Source organism: Anthonomus grandis, chromosome 5 (genome assembly GCF_022605725.1).
Source record: "Anthonomus grandis grandis chromosome 5, icAntGran1.3, whole genome shotgun sequence".
In the NCBI taxonomy this organism is placed as follows: Eukaryota; Metazoa; Arthropoda; class Insecta; order Coleoptera; family Curculionidae; genus Anthonomus; species Anthonomus grandis.
The window spans coordinates 33,850,289-33,869,388 of NC_065550.1; the positions used below are offsets into that span (position 1 = coordinate 33,850,289).

The 19,100-nt window shown below is 30.9% G+C and overlaps 1 protein-coding gene across 3 annotated transcripts in view; it reads left to right on the forward strand.

The window, feature by feature from the left end:
• Nucleotides 1-1,350: 1,350 nt before the first annotated feature.
• LOC126736174 (homeobox protein Hox-A1-like) overlaps nucleotides 1,351-19,100 on the forward strand; it is a 36,660-nt gene continuing 18,910 nt past the window's right edge. Inside the window, exons 1-2 of one of the 3 annotated variants that reach the window (XM_050440413.1) lie at nucleotides 1,351-1,489; nucleotides 11,810-12,296. In XM_050440413.1, the coding sequence (XP_050296370.1) occupies nucleotides 11,828-12,296 (469 nt within the window). In that variant the 5' untranslated portion in view covers nucleotides 1,351-1,489; nucleotides 11,810-11,827. Of the gene's footprint in view, nucleotides 1,490-2,331; nucleotides 2,577-11,809; nucleotides 12,297-19,100 lie in introns of those variants that run through there. The other 2 variants (XM_050440411.1, XM_050440412.1) reach the window with 2 other exon arrangements.

Sequence of the window (19,100 nt, forward strand, 5' to 3'; positions counted from 1 at the left end):
TTTAAGAAAAAATAAAGTTGATGATGCTTGGTCAAAGAAGAAACGTCATATTAAAAATCTAAAAACACCATCATGTAACACGAAAAAGTGGTGATGCAAATGTACAAATTATTTTTAGATCGGATGAGAGAAAATTTTCAAAATTTCGTATTTTTATTACATTGTTAAGATCAAAAAATCTTCGAATCTCCTATAGATCCCGAGATCCTCATGTGGAAGGCCGAATTTGACGCACCCTGCATATATAAAGCTAAAAAAGTATCTAGGAGTTTCTGGTAAAATATATAGGGGTTCGCAGAAAAAAGAATTAGGGGTTTCTAGTAAAATATATAGGAGTAACCATAGAAATATAGTACCATTGAAGAAAGTCCGTTCCTGCTTGGAACTCACAGCTTATCCCCCAGATAACCGAGTGAGTGAACGAGCGCTATAGAGAGAGATAGCAAGAGAACATCCGGGAATCACTTTAGGAATCTTTAAACCCAAATTCTCTTGAGAATGTGGTATGGACCGATGAAAGTACATTTACAAACTGCGGCATTTTTAATAGAAATAATAAACAGACCTGTCTCTATTATATCAACAAATTTATCTTTAATTTTAATATTTTTAAATAAATGATTTTTTTCAGTTTTTCAACTCAGAATTTTTAAATAAATTATAACAAACAGTTGATATAAAATATCGTTTTGTTCTAGAACTTTGGACTTTTGTTCCACGTCTTCCAAGTATTTGAAATAATTTTTTTTTGTTTTAGCTTTTTATGGTTTTAATGGTTTTAAATTTTTGTATTTTTGTATTTCTTAAATTTAAAATTTTTGGAATATTTTTTTAAATTTTCCAAGTTAATCGACCAATTTTTTATTATTCCAAGTATTTGGAATAGGACTTCCTTTTATTCCAGGATTGCGGAGTCATTTTTCACGTCGTTGAGATGTCTGAAATAATTTTTTATTTAATTTTAGGTTTTTAGGGCAAATTATTGGCGTTTTTGGATTTGTGGGATTTCCATATTTTTAGGGTTTTTTCATAAGCTTTCTAGGTTTAACAGGTAATTTTTTTAAGTATTTCAGGCTTTTAAAATCAGTTTTTCTATTTTCCAGGTGCTTGGAGTCGTTTTTCTAAAATTTGGTAAATAGAGACATGTTTTTTTTTTCAGTAAAAACTACTGCATTTAATATGCTTTCCAATGCAGGTTTTCCTTTTTTTGTAAATGGCAATGAATCCGCAAAAGAAAGAAATTTACAAACCATGTATTATTACTTGATTTTAAAACAAAAGCATAGATATTTACAATTTGACAAGAACTGTCATTAAATTTTCACTTCGACTTAAAGTAGTTAATAGCATTGGTGCTGCATTAAGGATTCATTATTCCACTGTACATAGAGTTCTTAAAAAGAATAATTTATATCCGTTTAATTTGAAGAAAGTCTTTTCATTTATTGCCAGAGAATGGTGAGGTCAGGCTTCAATTCTGTAGGTAAAAGTAAGTATATCATTGGAAAGCATATTAAACGCACATGTCCCTATTTACCAAATTTTATAAAAACGACAACGAAGAAGAAACCACTAATTTTGCACATTTCCCAAATGTTACATTTAACTTCTGATAACACACGGTATAAAAATTACTCAAAAACTTAAATATGCCCATCTTATAGCAAATTTAATCGTCTCAGCTGGTATATCTAAATTTTATGTGGTGGTAAGAATAACGGAGATATTCTTGTTTATACGAAAAAAAAAACAAAGAAATTTGATAGAATCAAAAAATATTAAATACCAGAAGAACTAACGACTTTTCGAAAAAATGTTATACGACTTTTTTGTTGCAAATGACTTGCAAATCACCTCTTAAAGTTTGGCGGTTTTTATAGTAGACAACCTGTATATAAAGCTAAAAAAAATATCTAGGAGTTTCTGGTAAAATATATACGGGTTTCTAGAAAAATGTAGGGGTTTCTATTAAAATATATAGGAGTACCAATAAGTCCTTTGAAAAAATTTCATTAAAGAAAGTCCGTTCCTGCCTGGAACTCACAGCTCATCCCCGAGATAACCGAGTGAGTGAGCGAGCGCTATAGAGAGAGAGACAGAAAGAGAACATCCGGGAATCACTTTACGAATCTTTAATCACGAAATGCCCCGGTGTCGGAAAGTCGAAATTCGTTCACCGCAACCCTCCGGGTTGCCAAGCAACCCCGTTCCGACTTCACCCCGCGGGGGTGTGGCCTGCGAACTGGCACGCCAATCGCAGCCGAGTGTCGCCCCGCGCAATGCCTGAGAGTGTGTAATGTATTGTCTAATGTTCCTGTAATGTCTCATATTATTAGGATAATACATTTCAAATCGTTTAGTCGATCTGCCACTCGGTGTTCGTTACCTCGGTATATATTTGCCGTTCCACTGCTGACGCTTTTCCGTGCAATCACGGAGGACATTGTGATATTATCCGCTTTTTTATATAATATAGTAAAATCACATCGGTGATTTCTTTTTTTCTTGTTTAATGACTGTTTTTGGTTTATGGTGTGCACGGTGATGTTTACTTAGGAATAATGTTCGTATCGCAGGTATTTTTTTCGTTGTTTTTTTTTGGAATATTTATTATTAACGCTCGGACCTCTTTAATAGCTTCTTTTGGTTAATGCCTAAGAATATTTTTGAACATCTATTTTCCAGTTATTTATAATTTTAGAAAAATTTCATATAGAGCTTACATTTTGCTTTATGGAAACAATATTCTTTATGTAACCAACAGAGAGTCAATATTCAAAGAAACAAGTTGACACATGAAAACCCCTAGGCAAATAAATGGGGATTCCTAACAAAATACATAGAGATTTAGGAAAATATATATGGGTTTCTAGTGAAAAATATATAGGGGTCTGTAAAAAAATATATAGAGGTCTCTAAGAAAATATATCCTTTTGACTCCCGAGGATTTGATGTGAATTTTAATTTTTTTTCCAGAAAATTGATTTCAGAGGCAATTACAATTTTCCATGTTTCATCAGAAAGACGAATACTTCAAATTTAATATAGTCGGATAAAAAACTATTAATTAAATTATATGCGAAAAAATATATAGGAGTTCCTGGTAAAATATATAGGGTTTTTGCTTTTTCGAAGAAGTAGTTTTTAGTCTTTTCGTAAAAAACGAGTCGTATATAGACCCACAGTTGGGCGCCAAAGTTTTTCCAGATTCACTTGATTTATAACATCATAAGGGCTATTCACACACGTTAGTCACGTGTCAGTTCCGTTGTCGTTCCGGATTATTGTTAAGTTGTAGTGGGTGTTTCTAAAAATTTGCGAAATGGTTAGTTTCACAGACGATGAATTAGCAATGATTGCTATAGCTCTTGATAAAGAAGAAGAAGCGACCCAAACCCGAAAGAGGAAAGAGGGTACATAAGGTGTGGTTGAAAAGGGAAACTGAGGGAGAATTCAGTACACTGTACAGGGAATTAGTCTGTGATGAAACCAAATTTTATGAGTATTTAAGAATGTCTAAAGATTGTTTTTATGTACTTCTTAATAAAATCGAACCTCACTTGAGAAAGCAAGATACTCATTGGAGAAGGGCTTTTGCACCAAAGCAGCGACTAGCTGTATGTCTGAGGTAAGTAAATTTCGAAACAGTCTTCATGCCCGCGAAATTCGTTACGGAGTGAAATTTTGATAGTAATTTTGTAACTGATTTTCTGCATGCTGATGGGATTGCTGTGAATCTGAACTGTTACTATACTGTTCATTTCCATCGGTGGGTGAATTCAGTGGAGTAGCAACTACTGATGAACTATTTGAATAGTGTGCTGTGGTTGACCTATTATAGTCAGATGTTGGTTTTGCATTTGCATTTGTATTTCATATTTTTGCGTAATATTAAATATTTCTGCTTTTGCCAAATGTAATGAATATGGATCCAAAGATTTTAGAGTTGAACCTATAGAAGCTAAGAAAGTGTCAACGGGATGTACGGCAGTATAAATTTCATTTTTCTTTAACAAGTAGTCCATTAATTTTCCAAATGCACTCAATTGGGTTTCCACTTTTTTTGCTTTTCTTATTGGTGATATTCTCTATTAATTTTTCGACATTCATATTTTTATTTAAAATAAAACAACAATATTTTTAATCAGTCAAAACAAGAAAATATCGTGGCCGACGAATTTAAATTATGACTGAACGGACACTGAAACGGAACTGACGGTAAAATCCGCAACTGCGCCGGACGGGTGTGAACATGTCGGTTTAAATAAAGGCAACGATAATTTTTTTTTTTTTAACTGAGACTGTTTGACGGAACGGAATCGAGACTGAACTGATATGTGTGAAAGGTCCTTAAGCCTTAAAAGAATCAAAACCGATTGAATTTTAGGACAACAGACTTCTCAAATGTTCAAGGAATTTATCTATATGCGTTCCAAGAAGTAGTTTTTCCAGACAAATTTAAGTATTTTTCACATTTTCTAGGAATTCAGGAAATTTTTCCAGGTCTTCTAGAAATAATCTAAATAATTGTATCTTTGTCCAGGAATTTCCGAAAATTTCTTTATTTTTCTTAAGTCAAGGTACTTTTTAACTTTTTCCAGGCAGTTGGTAATTTTTTCCAAGACTAGTTTTCGCTTTTTCGAAGAAGCAGTTTTTAGTCTTTTCGTAAAAAACGAGTCGTAGATAGACCCACAATTGGGCGCCAAAATTTTTCCAGATTCACTTAATTTCTAACCTCTTAGCCTTAAAGCAATCAAAACCGATTGAATTTTAGGACAACAGACTTAACTATTTATTTTATATATAATAATTACAAGGAAAAAGGATGTAGTGGTCCATAGAAGCTGATGCTTCAAATGTAGGAAATAAAATATATAGGAGTTCCTAATGAATTGTGTTTCTATAAAGGGTTCTAGGAAAACGTCTAGGACTTCCTGGAAAAAAATATAAATTTCTTAAAAGTCGTAATTTCCTATTTAAAACAAAATATATGAGAAAATGATCCCAAAATGCCCTTCAAATGAACTGAAAAACTGACTTTTGTTGGACAACAAAATATTTAATGTATAGGAGCTACTAAAATAAGATATAGGAGTCCTTATTTATATATGTATGTGACAGTTATCAATATTTGATTTTTGAACAATTTGGTTTCGAAACTATTGTGACTTACTTCTTGAATAATTTTTACTTATTTTTACCAAAAATTATTAGGGAAATATTTCAAAGAACTACTCTTAAAGTAACTCTTATTATCTATTAATATATATTGTAAAGCTGTTTTAAGCAATTTATCAGTTCTTCTAAAATGTTCAAGGAATTTATCTATACGGGTTCCAGGCAGTAGTCTTCCCGGACATTTAAGTATTGTTCGCGTTTTCTAGGAATCCAATGAATTTTTCCAGGTCTTCTAGAAATAATCTAAATAATTGTCTCTTTGTCCAGGAATTTCCGAAAATTTCTTTATTCTCTTAAGTCAAGGTACTTTTTAACTTTTTCCAGGCAATTGGTAATTTTTTCCAAGACCAGTTTTCGCTTTTTCGAAGAAGTAGTTCTTAGTCTTTTCGTAAAAAACGAGTCGTTTATAGACCCACAGTTCGGCGCCAAAGTTTTTCCTGATTCACTTAATTTCTAACCTCTTAGCCTTAAAACATCCAAAACCGATTGAATTTTAGGACAACAGGGTCAACTATTTATTTTATATACAGATCGTGTTATCGTGAGCTACGTATTACCCAAAATAATGGCAACACCGCTTGGTTGCGGCTTGCAGCCGGCGGAATTTTTCGTTTTTATTTTTTGAACCGGGAGTCAGCAGACCTCACTTTGCTGTGTTACTGCACGTTGCATTAATAATTTTTGAGCGTTATTTTCATGTTTTTTTTTCACTATGGCTGTTTATACCCCTTCCGAAAAATGGTTTTATGGAGGCAATTCGGCAGTACAATGTAGAGATTTGTTTTCAGTGACATTTGAGAATAGACCGATTCCTTGTGCAAAAACGGTTTTAAATGTCGTTACAAATTTTGAGACATCTTTTTGTCTTCAAGATTGTAAAAAATGCCACGCAAAACGTCAAGAACCACCTGTTGAATTGGTCCAGGATATAGAACATCGGGAAGAAATGGTTTGCAGTACCCTAGAACTTGATTCGACACGGTCCACTAGAAGTGTTGGAGAGGAACTGGAAAAAATATGGGTACAAAAGTATTCAAAAACTCAGGAAATATTTCCTGAAGACCAGTGGCGAAGAATGGATAAATTTTTGTTTTCTGATAAATCTTCTTTTCCATTACATGGCAAACACAAGCCTTCCATTGTTCGTTATTGGTCTCAGGAAAACGAGCACAGAAGTTTTCAATTTCGTACCCAGTATCCTCAGAAATTGAATGTTTGGGCAGGTATTTTGGGCGACAATGTTATAGGGCTATTTTTTATTGATGGCACTTTAAACGCCCAAAAGTACCTTGAGTTGCTGCAAAATCAAGTTCTTCCTGCCATTTAAATCCTACCTGATGTAGACCTGGGATCGGTTTATTTTCAGCAAGATGGCTGTCCTGCTCATAACGCGGCTAGGGTAAAAGAATTTTTAACAAATACTAGTGATATTAAATGACCTCCTAGATCTCCAGATTTGTCTCTAAAAGACTTTTATCTGTGGGGTTACCTTAAGCAGACCATTTACAAGCATGAATTTAGTAGGCCACCAAATTTAGAGGATTTGCGAAATAAAATTGTCGAAGGTGACAATTCCATTTTGTGATTTTTTATTATTTTTTTATCAGAGTTGATATTTTATTTTTTATTAAAATAACGCTTTAATTTTCATTATGCAAAACACAGCATATTAAACATTTTAAGATTACAATTCTATGCGGGTTTTACACATTGTCATGTCCGTAAAACCCGCATTAGAATAAATATTTTAAAAATGCCTGGATTTTCGCGTAAAATTTTGGGACATTTTGTCGCCAAACCACGCAACTTCCACGAAAGTTAGATGTTTACTAATTCCGTCCTCGGGCCAGCCGGGTCGGTGCTCTGTGCACCAGGTGCATGCGGTTTCTTATAAGTATAACGAACGAAAACACGATCTGTATAATAATTACAAGAAGAAAGTATGTTGTATGTCCCTAAAAGCTGATGGTTCAAATGTAGGAAATAAAATATATAGGAGTTCCTAATGAATTGTGTTTTTATAAAGGGTTCTAGGAAAATGTAAAGGACTTCCTGAAAAAAAAAAGAGTTTCTTAAAAGTGATTTCTGTGACTGACAACAATTTGATACAATTTCAAATATTTTTCTTTCGGAAAATTTTTTCAAGAGGCAGTTGAATTAAAAAAAAATTCTTAGTCTTTCAACTTATATTTTTTTTAACAGAGACGATTGCTTCGAATATAATCGGATACAAATTATTTAATTAAAATATGCGGTGTTGTTAATGAAAAAAAAATTAAGTTCTTGCTTAAGGGTTCCTACTGAATTAGGTACGAGTCTTTAGAAATTTTAAAGGTCTCGAAAGTTTCGAAACTAAGAATATATAGAAGCTGCTAGAACAATATATAGATGTTCTTTTTTATTTTTCCCAAAAACTAAAAGTTGGGCGCCAAAATTCCTCTAGATTTGAATGAAAATGAAAAGAAATACCAATGCTTGAATCTACTTGAAAAAAAAAATATAAATATTTGGTTACTTCCAGGCAGATTGATCCAATAAATATTTTTTTAAATTATTTATTTTATGATTGCCTAAAAAAATCCAAAGCATTGAAAAATATTTCTGGACTATTCAACAAGCATTTAATAAGTAATCGTAATTAATAAATGTTAGAATTTTGACTATAAAACTTCTGTTGTGGCCATATTTTAGCATTTTTTGGGCCGAGTTTGTGATATAAAAAAATATAATTCTTATACTTTTTAAATAGCTCTATTATCTGCCTTAGTTTGTTTTTTTTAACTTCTTTAATGCTACAATATATTCAGTTTGTTCCCATTAATTGACAGCAATTTTTTTGTTTAAAAATGCTAAAAAAGAACTAATTAGGTGTAGGTGTCCCTAGAAGCTAAGCATTCAAATGTCAGAAATAAAAATATAGGAGTTCCTAGGGAAATATATAGGGTCTCATAGTGAATTATGTAGCAGTTTCTCAAAAATCTAAAGTATCTGAAAGTAATTATTATAATAAATAAAAAAAACATATATAGCCTTCTAAAAAATTATATAAATGTATATCTTGGAAAATGTATAGGAGTTACTAGAAAAAAATGAAAATACCTTTAAGGTTACTATTTTTGTGACCACCAAGAATTTGACGTAATTTCCATATTATTCCCAAGAAATTGATTGAATAGGCAGTGGGATTTGAAGGACTTTTATTTTTTAACTGTCAATATTTTAACAGAAAGTCAATTACTTGTTGACGCCCTTAATTGTTGTTTTTCCACGCAGTGAAAGCAAATATTAGACCGTTTAAAGGAAGCAGAAATTATCAGTTTTTATTTATTTATTTTTACTAAAATGAACTGAAAAACTGACTTTTGTTGAACAATAAATCATTTCAGAAATATCAAAAAAAAAATTCGAACATAACAGGATATTTTTTTTTTTTTAATTTATTTATGCAAGAAAAAATGTAGGAGTTCCTAGTGAAATATATAGGGGTTTCTACTGAAATAAGTAGGAGCGCTTAGAAACTTTAAAAGTCTTGAAAGTAAGCAAAGAATATATAGGGGCTTCTAAGATAGTATATAAAGGTTCTCATTTATATATGTACGTGACAGTTTTTAACAATTTTGCTGGATCTAATACGACTAAAATAAAAATTTCGCTTCGTAACAATTGTGCTCTACTTCTTGTTCAATTTCCATTATTTTTCCTAAAAATTATAAGTAAAACCTGAAAAAAACGAAATTTCATTAACCACACTGTTGGGCGCCAAAGTTCTTTCAGATTCACTTAAATTTTTACCTTTCACCTTTAAATTATTTTAAAAATATTGAACTCTGATGTATTGTTATATACAATATTGTATAATTTATATTTGTATAGTTGTACGAAAGATATATAGGAGTTTCTAGGAAAAAAATAAGGGTTTAATTTCTGGAATTGTATAAAAAATTTTGCCAAAATATATAAAGGTTTCTACGGGCTTGGTTCTTTCTCCATTTTGATATCGTCAGGTAAGCGTCTCTTCTTTTAAAATATTTTTGACCGTTTTCCAACCCTACAAAAAGCACAATATTCCCGTTTAACCGTAAATTAAATTTATTAACATAATATAAAATTTACAGTGTAGGCGAATTAACTAACGTATAGGGGTATAATTTTATTATTTTATATTAAAGTTGAAGTTTTTACAAAAAAAATGAGCGCTCTATGAAGTGTCTAAACCATCAGAGTCTCTAAGGAGTATTAATTATAAGATATATTCCTTATAAAACTAAAACAGCAGAATATATTTTTTTTTTGATTTTTCACCACTGTCAATATATCAGTCGCTTGAGTATTCCTTGTCAAAAACAAGATATATGAGAAAAATGAGAATATCTTAAATAACGCCGAAAAGTGATTTCAGGATAAAATATTATTAATTAAATTATGCAACAAACAAATGTGGGATTTGCTTGTTGCAAAAAAAATAAGTGTGTCTACTGAAATAAGTACAAACTTCTGGCAGTTTTCAAAGCCCTAAAAGTAAGAATATATAGAAACTGCTAGAAAAATATATGGGGGTTCCTATTTATATATTATGTAACAAAATAGTTGATTTCGGCATTATATTTAACCAATTCTGTCCATTATAATTGTGCCTTACTTCTGATACAACTTTCCTTATTTTTACCAAAAATTATAAGAAAATGTCCGAAAAACGAGATTTGTTTAGCCACACTGTTGGGCGCCAAAGTTCTTTCAGATTCACATAAATGCTTATCGCTTAGCATTAAATTATTGAATCTGGGACAACAGTTTATTTATACATATATATAGGAGTTTCTGAAAAATATTTAGAGAAGTATGTGGGTATCCCTAGAGAGTCAAGATTGAAATGTAATAAATAAGTCAGGAATATCATAGGAATAATTCTTTAGAGTAGTCCATGAACTAACAGTTTCAAAAATTCGATTACAAAAATCCAAAACTTTCACTTGCTAATAAGAAATAGATTAATTTGTTTCTTACGGGCACTCCTGGCATAAGAATTTGGTTATCTTGATTTTTAATGCCTCGATTTTAGTCTAGTTTTTTTACAAAAACTATAACGGTTTCCAGAGTAGTCTATGAATCAATAATTTAAGAGTTTTCACTACAGGAACCCAAAATATTCACTTGCCAATAAAAGATAAATTAATTTGCTTCTTACAGGCACTCGTGGAATAAGAAATCCATTATCTTGACTTTTAGTGCATCGATTTTAATCAATTCTTTAAAAAAGACTAACAGAGTCTTCAGAGTAGTCCATGAGTGAATGGTTTGAACATCTTTACTATAAGAAGCCAAAATATTCACTTGCAAATAAGAAGCAAATAAATTTGAATATTAAAGAAACTTCTAAAATAGGACTTCGATTATCTTGACTTTTAGTGCATTGATTTTAGTCATTTTTTTAAGAAAGAATAATTGAGTCTTCAGAGTAGTTCACAAATTAATAATTTCATAATTTTGACTACAACAATCCAAGATATCCGCTTGACAATAAAAGACAAACTAATTTGTTTTTTACAGGCACTTCTGGATTAGGATTTCGAGTATCTTGAGTTTTTGTGCATCGATATTAGTAATTAAAAAAAAACTAAAGAAATCATCAAAGTAGTCCATGAACCAATAGTTTTAAAAATTTGGTTACAAAAATCCAAAATATTCACTTGCTAATAAGAGATAGATTAATTTGTTTCTTACAGGCACTCCTGAAATAAGAATTTGGTTTTCTTGATTTTTAATGCCTCGATTTTAGTCATTTTTTTACAAAAACTATAACAGTTTCCAGAGTGGTCTATGAATCAATAATTTAAGAGTTTTCACTACAGGAACCCAAAATATGCACTTGCTAATAAAAGATAAATTAATTCGCTTCTTACAGGCACTCGTGGAATAAGAAATCGATTATCTTGACTTTTAGTGCATCGTTTTAATCACTTTTTTAAAAAAGACTAACAAAGCCTTCAGAATAGTCCATGAGTGAATGGTTTGAGCATCATTACTATAAGAAGCCAAAATATTCACTTGCAAATAAGAAGCAAATAAATTTGATTATTAAAGGAACTTCTAAAATAGGACTTCGATTATCTTGACTTTTATGTGCATTGATTTCAGTTATTTTTTTAAGAAAGAATAATTGAGTCTTCAGAGTAGTCCACAAGTTAATAATTTCATAATTTTGACTACAACAATCTAAGATATCCGCTTGATAATAAAAGACAAACTAATTTGTTTCTTACAGGCACTTCTGGATTAAGTTTTCGAGTATCTTGAGTTTTAGTGCATCGATATTAGTAATTTAAAAAAAAAACTAAAGAAATCTTCAGAGTAGTCCATGACCCAATAATTTCAAAAATTTGATTACAAAAATCCAAAATATTCACTTGCTAATAAGAGATAAACCAATTTGTTTCTTACAGGCAGGAAAATATATAGGGGTTTCTATTGAATTATGGCTTGTTTATTAGAAGTTTCTCAAAAACTGATCAAAAAGTGAGTTAAGTATTAAAGAAAAATAATTAAAATGTTAAAAAATTAAATCCTTGACTGGTCAGAGCGTTTTTCCATAATACCCTGACCCTTAACTTGACACCTAAACACACTATTTCAGTTAAAATCACCCAACTCTATGTTCCTCGAAAACGGCGTGATGCATCGTCCCGACGAATATCCAGTGACCGCCCGACCAACCAGCATGGAAACCAAAATCCAGGAGTCCAAAAACTCCTTTTGCATAGACGCTCTACTATCGCGTAACGAAGAACGCACCACCAGTCCCGAAATGACCAGAAGTTCTTCGTCTGCATCGACGAGAAGTCGAAGTCCACCGATTTCGCCGGGTTGTGACGACATCAATTCGACTACTGCCTTCGTGCCTCGACCAGGTCTGTTAAACCACGCCGGTTATTTGAATTCGAACGCGCTTTACGGTTATCACCATGGACCCCAGCAGGAGTCCGCCTTCCATACCATGGAGGGCGGCGGATTGATGCAGAAGATGCATTTACCCGTTAATCCGCACGCGCAGTTCCAACAGATACAGATGGAGTGGTTGGCCAGGACCGGGATGTTTTATCCGAGGTTACAGGATTTGACCGGTAAGTGATTGTTTTATTGTTGTTGTAGTGAAACCTCCTCTTTTCTTCGGCACAGAATGGTAAAAGTCTTAAGTGTACTTTAAAATCAGGGTATAAACCTATGTCAATTCAATAGCCACAATACAATTCTATGATTATCTGGATAAACCTGTCGTTCAGCATTAACTAGTTAACAAAAGCAGTTGAGTGGCATTTACAAAGTAATGTCTAGTGTTTTTCTCTTTTTGCGCAAGAATATCCATTATTTGTTCACTAGTCACTGGAATATCATGCTGAATATTGAGTAACGCTAACCCATTAGATTGTTATTCTCGAGTCTTTTGAAATTAAAAATGACTGTTCACTTGAACCTACTGTAACTGATAGACGTGTTTTGAAAACTGCACATCACACTGATCGAGAGCTTCAAGTTTTATCTAATACGTTTCCATGTTTTAAAATCGGATTTTATTTCTTCAGTAGTTTCTGGTGATTTCACTCTCATCTCTTTCTTATTCATTTTAGAATATTTTAAGGATTCAGTAGCTCCACAGTTGGGTGTCAAAATTCCCACTTTTTCTTTCTTTTTCCTATACCATTATTAATCCATGATCAATGTTTGTTTTTAAATATCTATTAAATAAATAAACATTAATTTCTATTATCTTCTCTTTACTTAATCTCCTTTTCAATTTTTTTTGACAACATAATGACAGTTGAAGATGTCATACGACGCCATTTTGTGAAAGAAAATTAAAAAAAAAAGAAGAATTTATTACTTTTAGGCCTCCCATGCCTCGATGCCATTAAATAATGGCCGGTTAGATAAAATGGCATTCAATATGGCGGATAAGAAATTCTTCTTTTTGCTCACCCTGTCATCGTCTGTTTTCATTTCTCCTCTTGACCTTATTCCAATTTCTTCCTCTTTATTACCGGATTCTAGTGTTTTCTTCTCTTTTCATCTGCCTGTCCTGTAAAAAAATTAATATTTAAAGAACTACCTAAATGGTGTCATTTTGACAAATAAAATAGGAAATGGGTCTTAGTAAAATTTAAGCGTAGCTCGTATAGTGCCAAAAAACAGTTTTTTGACCTAAAAATTACAGTTCAACAATGTTACATTAAAGAAGTTGAATTTGTTGCTTATTTAAGACGCCAAACTGTAAAAAAAGCGCCATCTAGTATAAAAAATTCAATAATATTTAGCATCAAATGTGTCGGAATTTTAGGTGTGTTATGATAAATTTTTTTATAATTGGCGCCATCTTGGAAAAAAAATTTAAATTCAAAATTCGTTTGACGTAAGATTGACAGTTGTAATTTCTAGAAATAGAGAAAAAATTGGGCGTGGTTTAGAACTTGTATGTATACTATACTTTTGTCTCTTGTGTAATTTGGAGTATCTCTAATATTAGTGACACGACAAAGAGAATATATTATGTGTCTGCCTCAGTCTTGTCTAGAATATCTGAATGATCTGGATTTCGAGACATTTGAATATCATAACATTTAGTATTAGTCAAATATTCAGAATTTGCTGTAAAAAAATCACTGAGCATTGTAATTGCTCTTCTTGACACTATTCTACTTAATTTACCTTTTGAAAATATTGTCGCTATGCAGGGTGAGTCATTAATATTGCACGAAAATTCAAGAGGCCTATTCTTTGGGTCAAAAAATTGAAAAGAAAAAAATTGATCCTATTAAAAAAAATTCTCTGGAAATTTTTTTTTAATTCTTTAAATTTTTTTTTAGTGAATTTTAACCTCTCTGGAATCCTAAACTGAATACAAGATCGTCCCTGTTCCTGTCAAATTTTTTTATAAAAAGGTTTTTTTAATTTGACAAGGATTATAATTTAAAGAATTTGTCATTTTCAGTCAACCAAGGTATTGACATTTTTGAAAATTTTTATTTAGACATTTAGGTATTTCAAAAATTTTAACCAAATTACAAACAAAATTTAACAGGGTATCGTCTGTAAAAGATTTTATAAATGTTAAACATGAAGAATTACGTTATTTATAAATAACAAAAACGAAATGCAGCCTAATACAAGCTTTTTTCAGTGAGCATATTAAAAATTAAAAAGCTGTTTAAGATAAATGTTTTTGTTCATATTTTGATTATTCCCTCCTTATAATATTGTGATAACTGAATAATCCATCTTTAACTAATTCTAAGGCCTTTTCATAGACTGGTAATATATGTACTTATTGGTCCATATTCAAAACATTCTATTGAGTGTGACATTTTCAATCGGTATAACAGAAACAGTTCCTTGTAATAAAGATTTAAAGTGTTAATTCCACTTGCTTTCATAATATAATTTATCTAATTAATTACAGCGTAAACAAAATTTTTGATGACCATGACAACTGCAAAATTGAAAAATATTTAATTCTAAAAACAAAATTATAATAGAAACGCTTTCAAATATATATATTGAAAATCTTATAAAAAAATTAGCGCAAATTAATTTAGGAAGTAAAATTTCATATAACACCAAATATATTTGGAACTATACCCATGATTAAAACAAATCGTAGGAAATTCTTAATGCATTGAAACTTTAACGTCTAATGTCAAGCTTTTTGGATCATTGTGACGCTAATGTTAAGAATCTTAGATTTCTGGTTCTTATATTATCAGGTCATACACAGATTTTATTTATTTTTAAAATTTGCGACAGTATCAATATATTAATTTAATCAAAAAGCTTCAAATACCTAGGCAGACTCTTTAACTGTTTAATACATATCTCTTCATAAAATAAAATATAATATTTGATAGTCACCAGACTTATTACCATAATTCCTCCTTCTGTATATGTATATGACTTTAATATCTAACAAAGTATATTGGTGTAAGCTTATTGAATTTTTAAGATAATTCTACATCAACGTGTTCTATAATAGAGTCAATAAAAGATGCTTCTTGAAAACACATATCAGAATTCAGCATCACGTGCTAGCGTAGCATTGTCATCAATAAAAATCGGAATATCCAACATATCAATCTGCATAAACTATTTTTTCGGATGATAGGGTTTAATAATAATTAAGGTTGCTATATTTCAGTAAATTTTAAAACTTTGGTTAATGCTTGATTCAGTCCCATATTGTCTCCTATTTTAACACCTACTAGTTTTTATCAATATTCAATCAATATTGCTTTCTGCAATTTTTCTTGCTGTAGTCAAATTTGTCAAGGAATATGTGGATAAAGTTTTGAATTTGGATTCTTACTAGTTTTTGACTGGTTGAGGGTCTGAGAAATTTTCAGGAAAAAATTTTTCTGTCAAAATTCTGAACATAATATTAAAATTGCTGAGCTATGGTGTCTATAGTCAAATTATTATTCAAGGAATATGTGTACAGACTTTTAAATTTGCATTTGGTATAGTTTTTAAATTACGAGAATTCTGTGAAATTTTTAGGAAAATATTTTTTAGAAAATTTTTGTTTTTCGTAAAATCGTGTACAGGGTGGCTCAAACTCGACCCTCATTACCAGGAACTCGAAAATTGTAAATGTCTGTTAAATTATGGTAAAGTTGCTAAATTTGATACTCAATAAAAGACCGTTTTAAAATTTTAAAAAAATTCGAATAGCTCCTAAGATATTCAACCTACTTCTACCGATATCTGGAAAAATCTTTTTTATTTTTTTATGACGTTGTTTCAAATCTTATAATCAAATAAATAACACATTGTTAAGGATACTTTTTCTCCTCTACAAGATGACGTTTTCAGAATTAAAATACGACGTTTTGTTTTTGAGATACCATCATCAACTTTTTTTTTTCAAATACGGCCCTGGATTTTTATTACCTTATTTTGTTGAACTACATTTTTATAAAACCTATGACGTATCAAACTTTTTTACTTTTAACCGATTTAATTTTTTTCTTTTAATTATAAGTATCGACTTATTATAAATAAAAACTAATCCACCCCATGATTTATTTTTATAAAATACCTTAAATTAAATCATGGGGTGGATTAGTTTTTATTTATAATAAGTCGATACTTATAATTAAGAAAAAAAAAATAGAAGCAGGTTCGTATTAAGAATGTTTTTTAAAAATAATATGGAAAATCTCAGTTTTTGCTATTAAATCGGTTGAAAATAAAAAAGTTTGATAGGTCATAGATTTTATAAAAATGTAGGTCAATAAAATAAGGTAATAGAAATTTAGGGCCGTATTTCAAAGAAAAAGTTGATGATGGAATCTCAAAAACGAAACGTCGTATTTTAATTCTGAAAACGTCATCTTATAGAGGAGAAAAAGTGCCCTTAACAAAGTGTTATTTATTTTATTATAGGATTTCAAATACCGTCATAAAAAAATAAAAAATATTTTTTCTAGATTTTGGTTTCTTCCGGATATCTTCGGAACTATTCGAATTTTTTTAAATTTTAAAACGGCATTTTGTTAAGTACCAAATTAAGCAACTTGTATCTCTTACGGTTTCCGAGATCCCAATGATGAAGGTCGAATTTGGGCCATCCTGTACACATATCCAAAACTGCTCTCCAGTCAAATTAATTAAGGAATAATTATGTTACATATTTAAATGTAAATATTTATTTCAGTAAAAATGGGATTAATTTATTAGTACATGTAGTACTTATTTGTACTTTTTTGCTGAAAGCACCCTATATGTATACATACAGAAAATTAGTACAAATTATAAAGTACTACAAACAGAAAATCAAGAAGTTGTTTTAGTACATAGAGCTATTTTAACTCCAACTGAATCAGCAAAATCGTTTATAAAATTTAAATTATTTGAAATTCAATATTAACCTCTATATTGTGCAGTGAAAAAAAATTATACCTTATTATACATTTTTAAGAAAATTCGACAATATAGAGTAAATTCAAAAACGTATTCAAATTCACTCATAAGATGTTCAAAGAGGTCTCTCCGATGAATAAAATATCTCCATTATAGTCGTTAAAAGTTGTACATATAAAATATAACCGTTGATTGAATATTGCGTAAACATTTAAAAATATTTAAAAAAATACTCAATCCATCCTGTTCAAAAGAAAATATTTCACAAATCTGTTTTGAATGGACTCATATAAGCTTTGTACATTGGATGCCAAATAAATTGGAGAGTAATTAATATGCTAATGAAAGACTTTAATGTCAAAGTGTGTAGGAACTATGATTGGAGACTATGACATAGATGACAGGAACGAAAGAGGAGAAAATTAATGTAATATTGTGAAAAAAAAACAATTTGGTGAATAAAAATTGTCTCTACACTTAAAAGTCACCTTCAGCGCATTGTACGCCACCAAATAATAATAGAAGAAAGAGTGGGAATTTACTTCATAATTATAATTAATAATTTTCTTGAATATGACACTACGAAGCATTTGAATGTATTAAAATTGAGTGTGGTATTATTGCTTAAATCTTCGCTAAAAATGTGTATTAGGCATGTCAGACAATCGGCTAGTTCATTTATAAACAATAAGAACAGTGAGAACCCTGGGAAATTCCCGACACCACCACACATTTTAGAGACTTAATCTCGACATACTGATGACTATTTAGAAGATAAGATTTAAGTAATCCGAGCAAGTTTTCGGAAAAACTCAATCTTTTTAATTTTTTTCAAAAGGACATACAAATCAATCTGATCGAAAGCTTTTTGGAAGTTGGTACACACTACAACAACTTGGTCTCCATTATCCAGTACTGAACAAATAAATTCAGTCAAGATTGAAAAATATTTTTTTTCCATATAACTATATTGGACGATAGAGACTTTGATATTGGACATAAGACTGATATTGGTCTATAATTGTCTCATTTAGCTCCTTTTTCAAATATTGGTGTGACACGCGCTTTTTTCAACATATTAGAATAAATTTATTAGGGCTCTTATACAGTCCTTGATGAGAAAACTCGCAATCTGGTGCCAGCTGCCAGTTTATTTTTGAATATTTTAGATGCAAAAATTATTAATCACTTTCATTAATCTCTCAAAATGACGAATCAATGGCAATTAAGGAAACATACCGTAGGGTTTCCGTACCAAGGAAACATATATAAAAGGACTGTCGTACACACATAACAGTTTTAGAAAATGGCAAAGGGAAGCACGAGTCTCATAATTAATAAATTAAAAAAAATCGAAATAGCACGCCCTCGCCACATCAAAATTTGACTCCCGATATAACAAAAACGGGATGAAAATTTAAATGGGATCCGACGATTTCACGGTTAGACGGATCACGGTGCGCAGTTCGGATGTTCCTGGGCGCATTATATGTGATGATTAGATACAAATTGCAGCTCATCTAAGCGACTGCTCGTCCTCCACCCCGCTTATACTGAAAACAGCAACCCTTGATGAACTCTAATTGGATTACACCTAACAATGAACGGCAATAAACAGTTCGTTTCCTCTCTCTCTCCCTTCTGCTGTTGTTTGCCTTCATATTTAGATTTTTTTATTTTAGTAGTAGCAGTCATTGAAGGATCAATGAAAATTATAATAACTCCCAAAAACCTAAATTATTTTGTTTTCTACATTTGGCACTAAAATGTGTTAGAGTGACCAACACCTAAAGGACACAGTCATGCAAAATAGGGATCATCTACTTTTTAATGGATTGGGAGTCCAAGTATATTTGTTAAGTTTGTGGTCGCTTGTCATAGTTGTTAAAAAAAGTTAAATTTTGACAAGTATGACATCTTACAATGAATAGAACAAACTTGCCTCTTGCTCCTTCTCTTAGATTTTTTTTGATTCAGAATTTCTAGATATGATAGACATCAATCGATACGCAGAAACA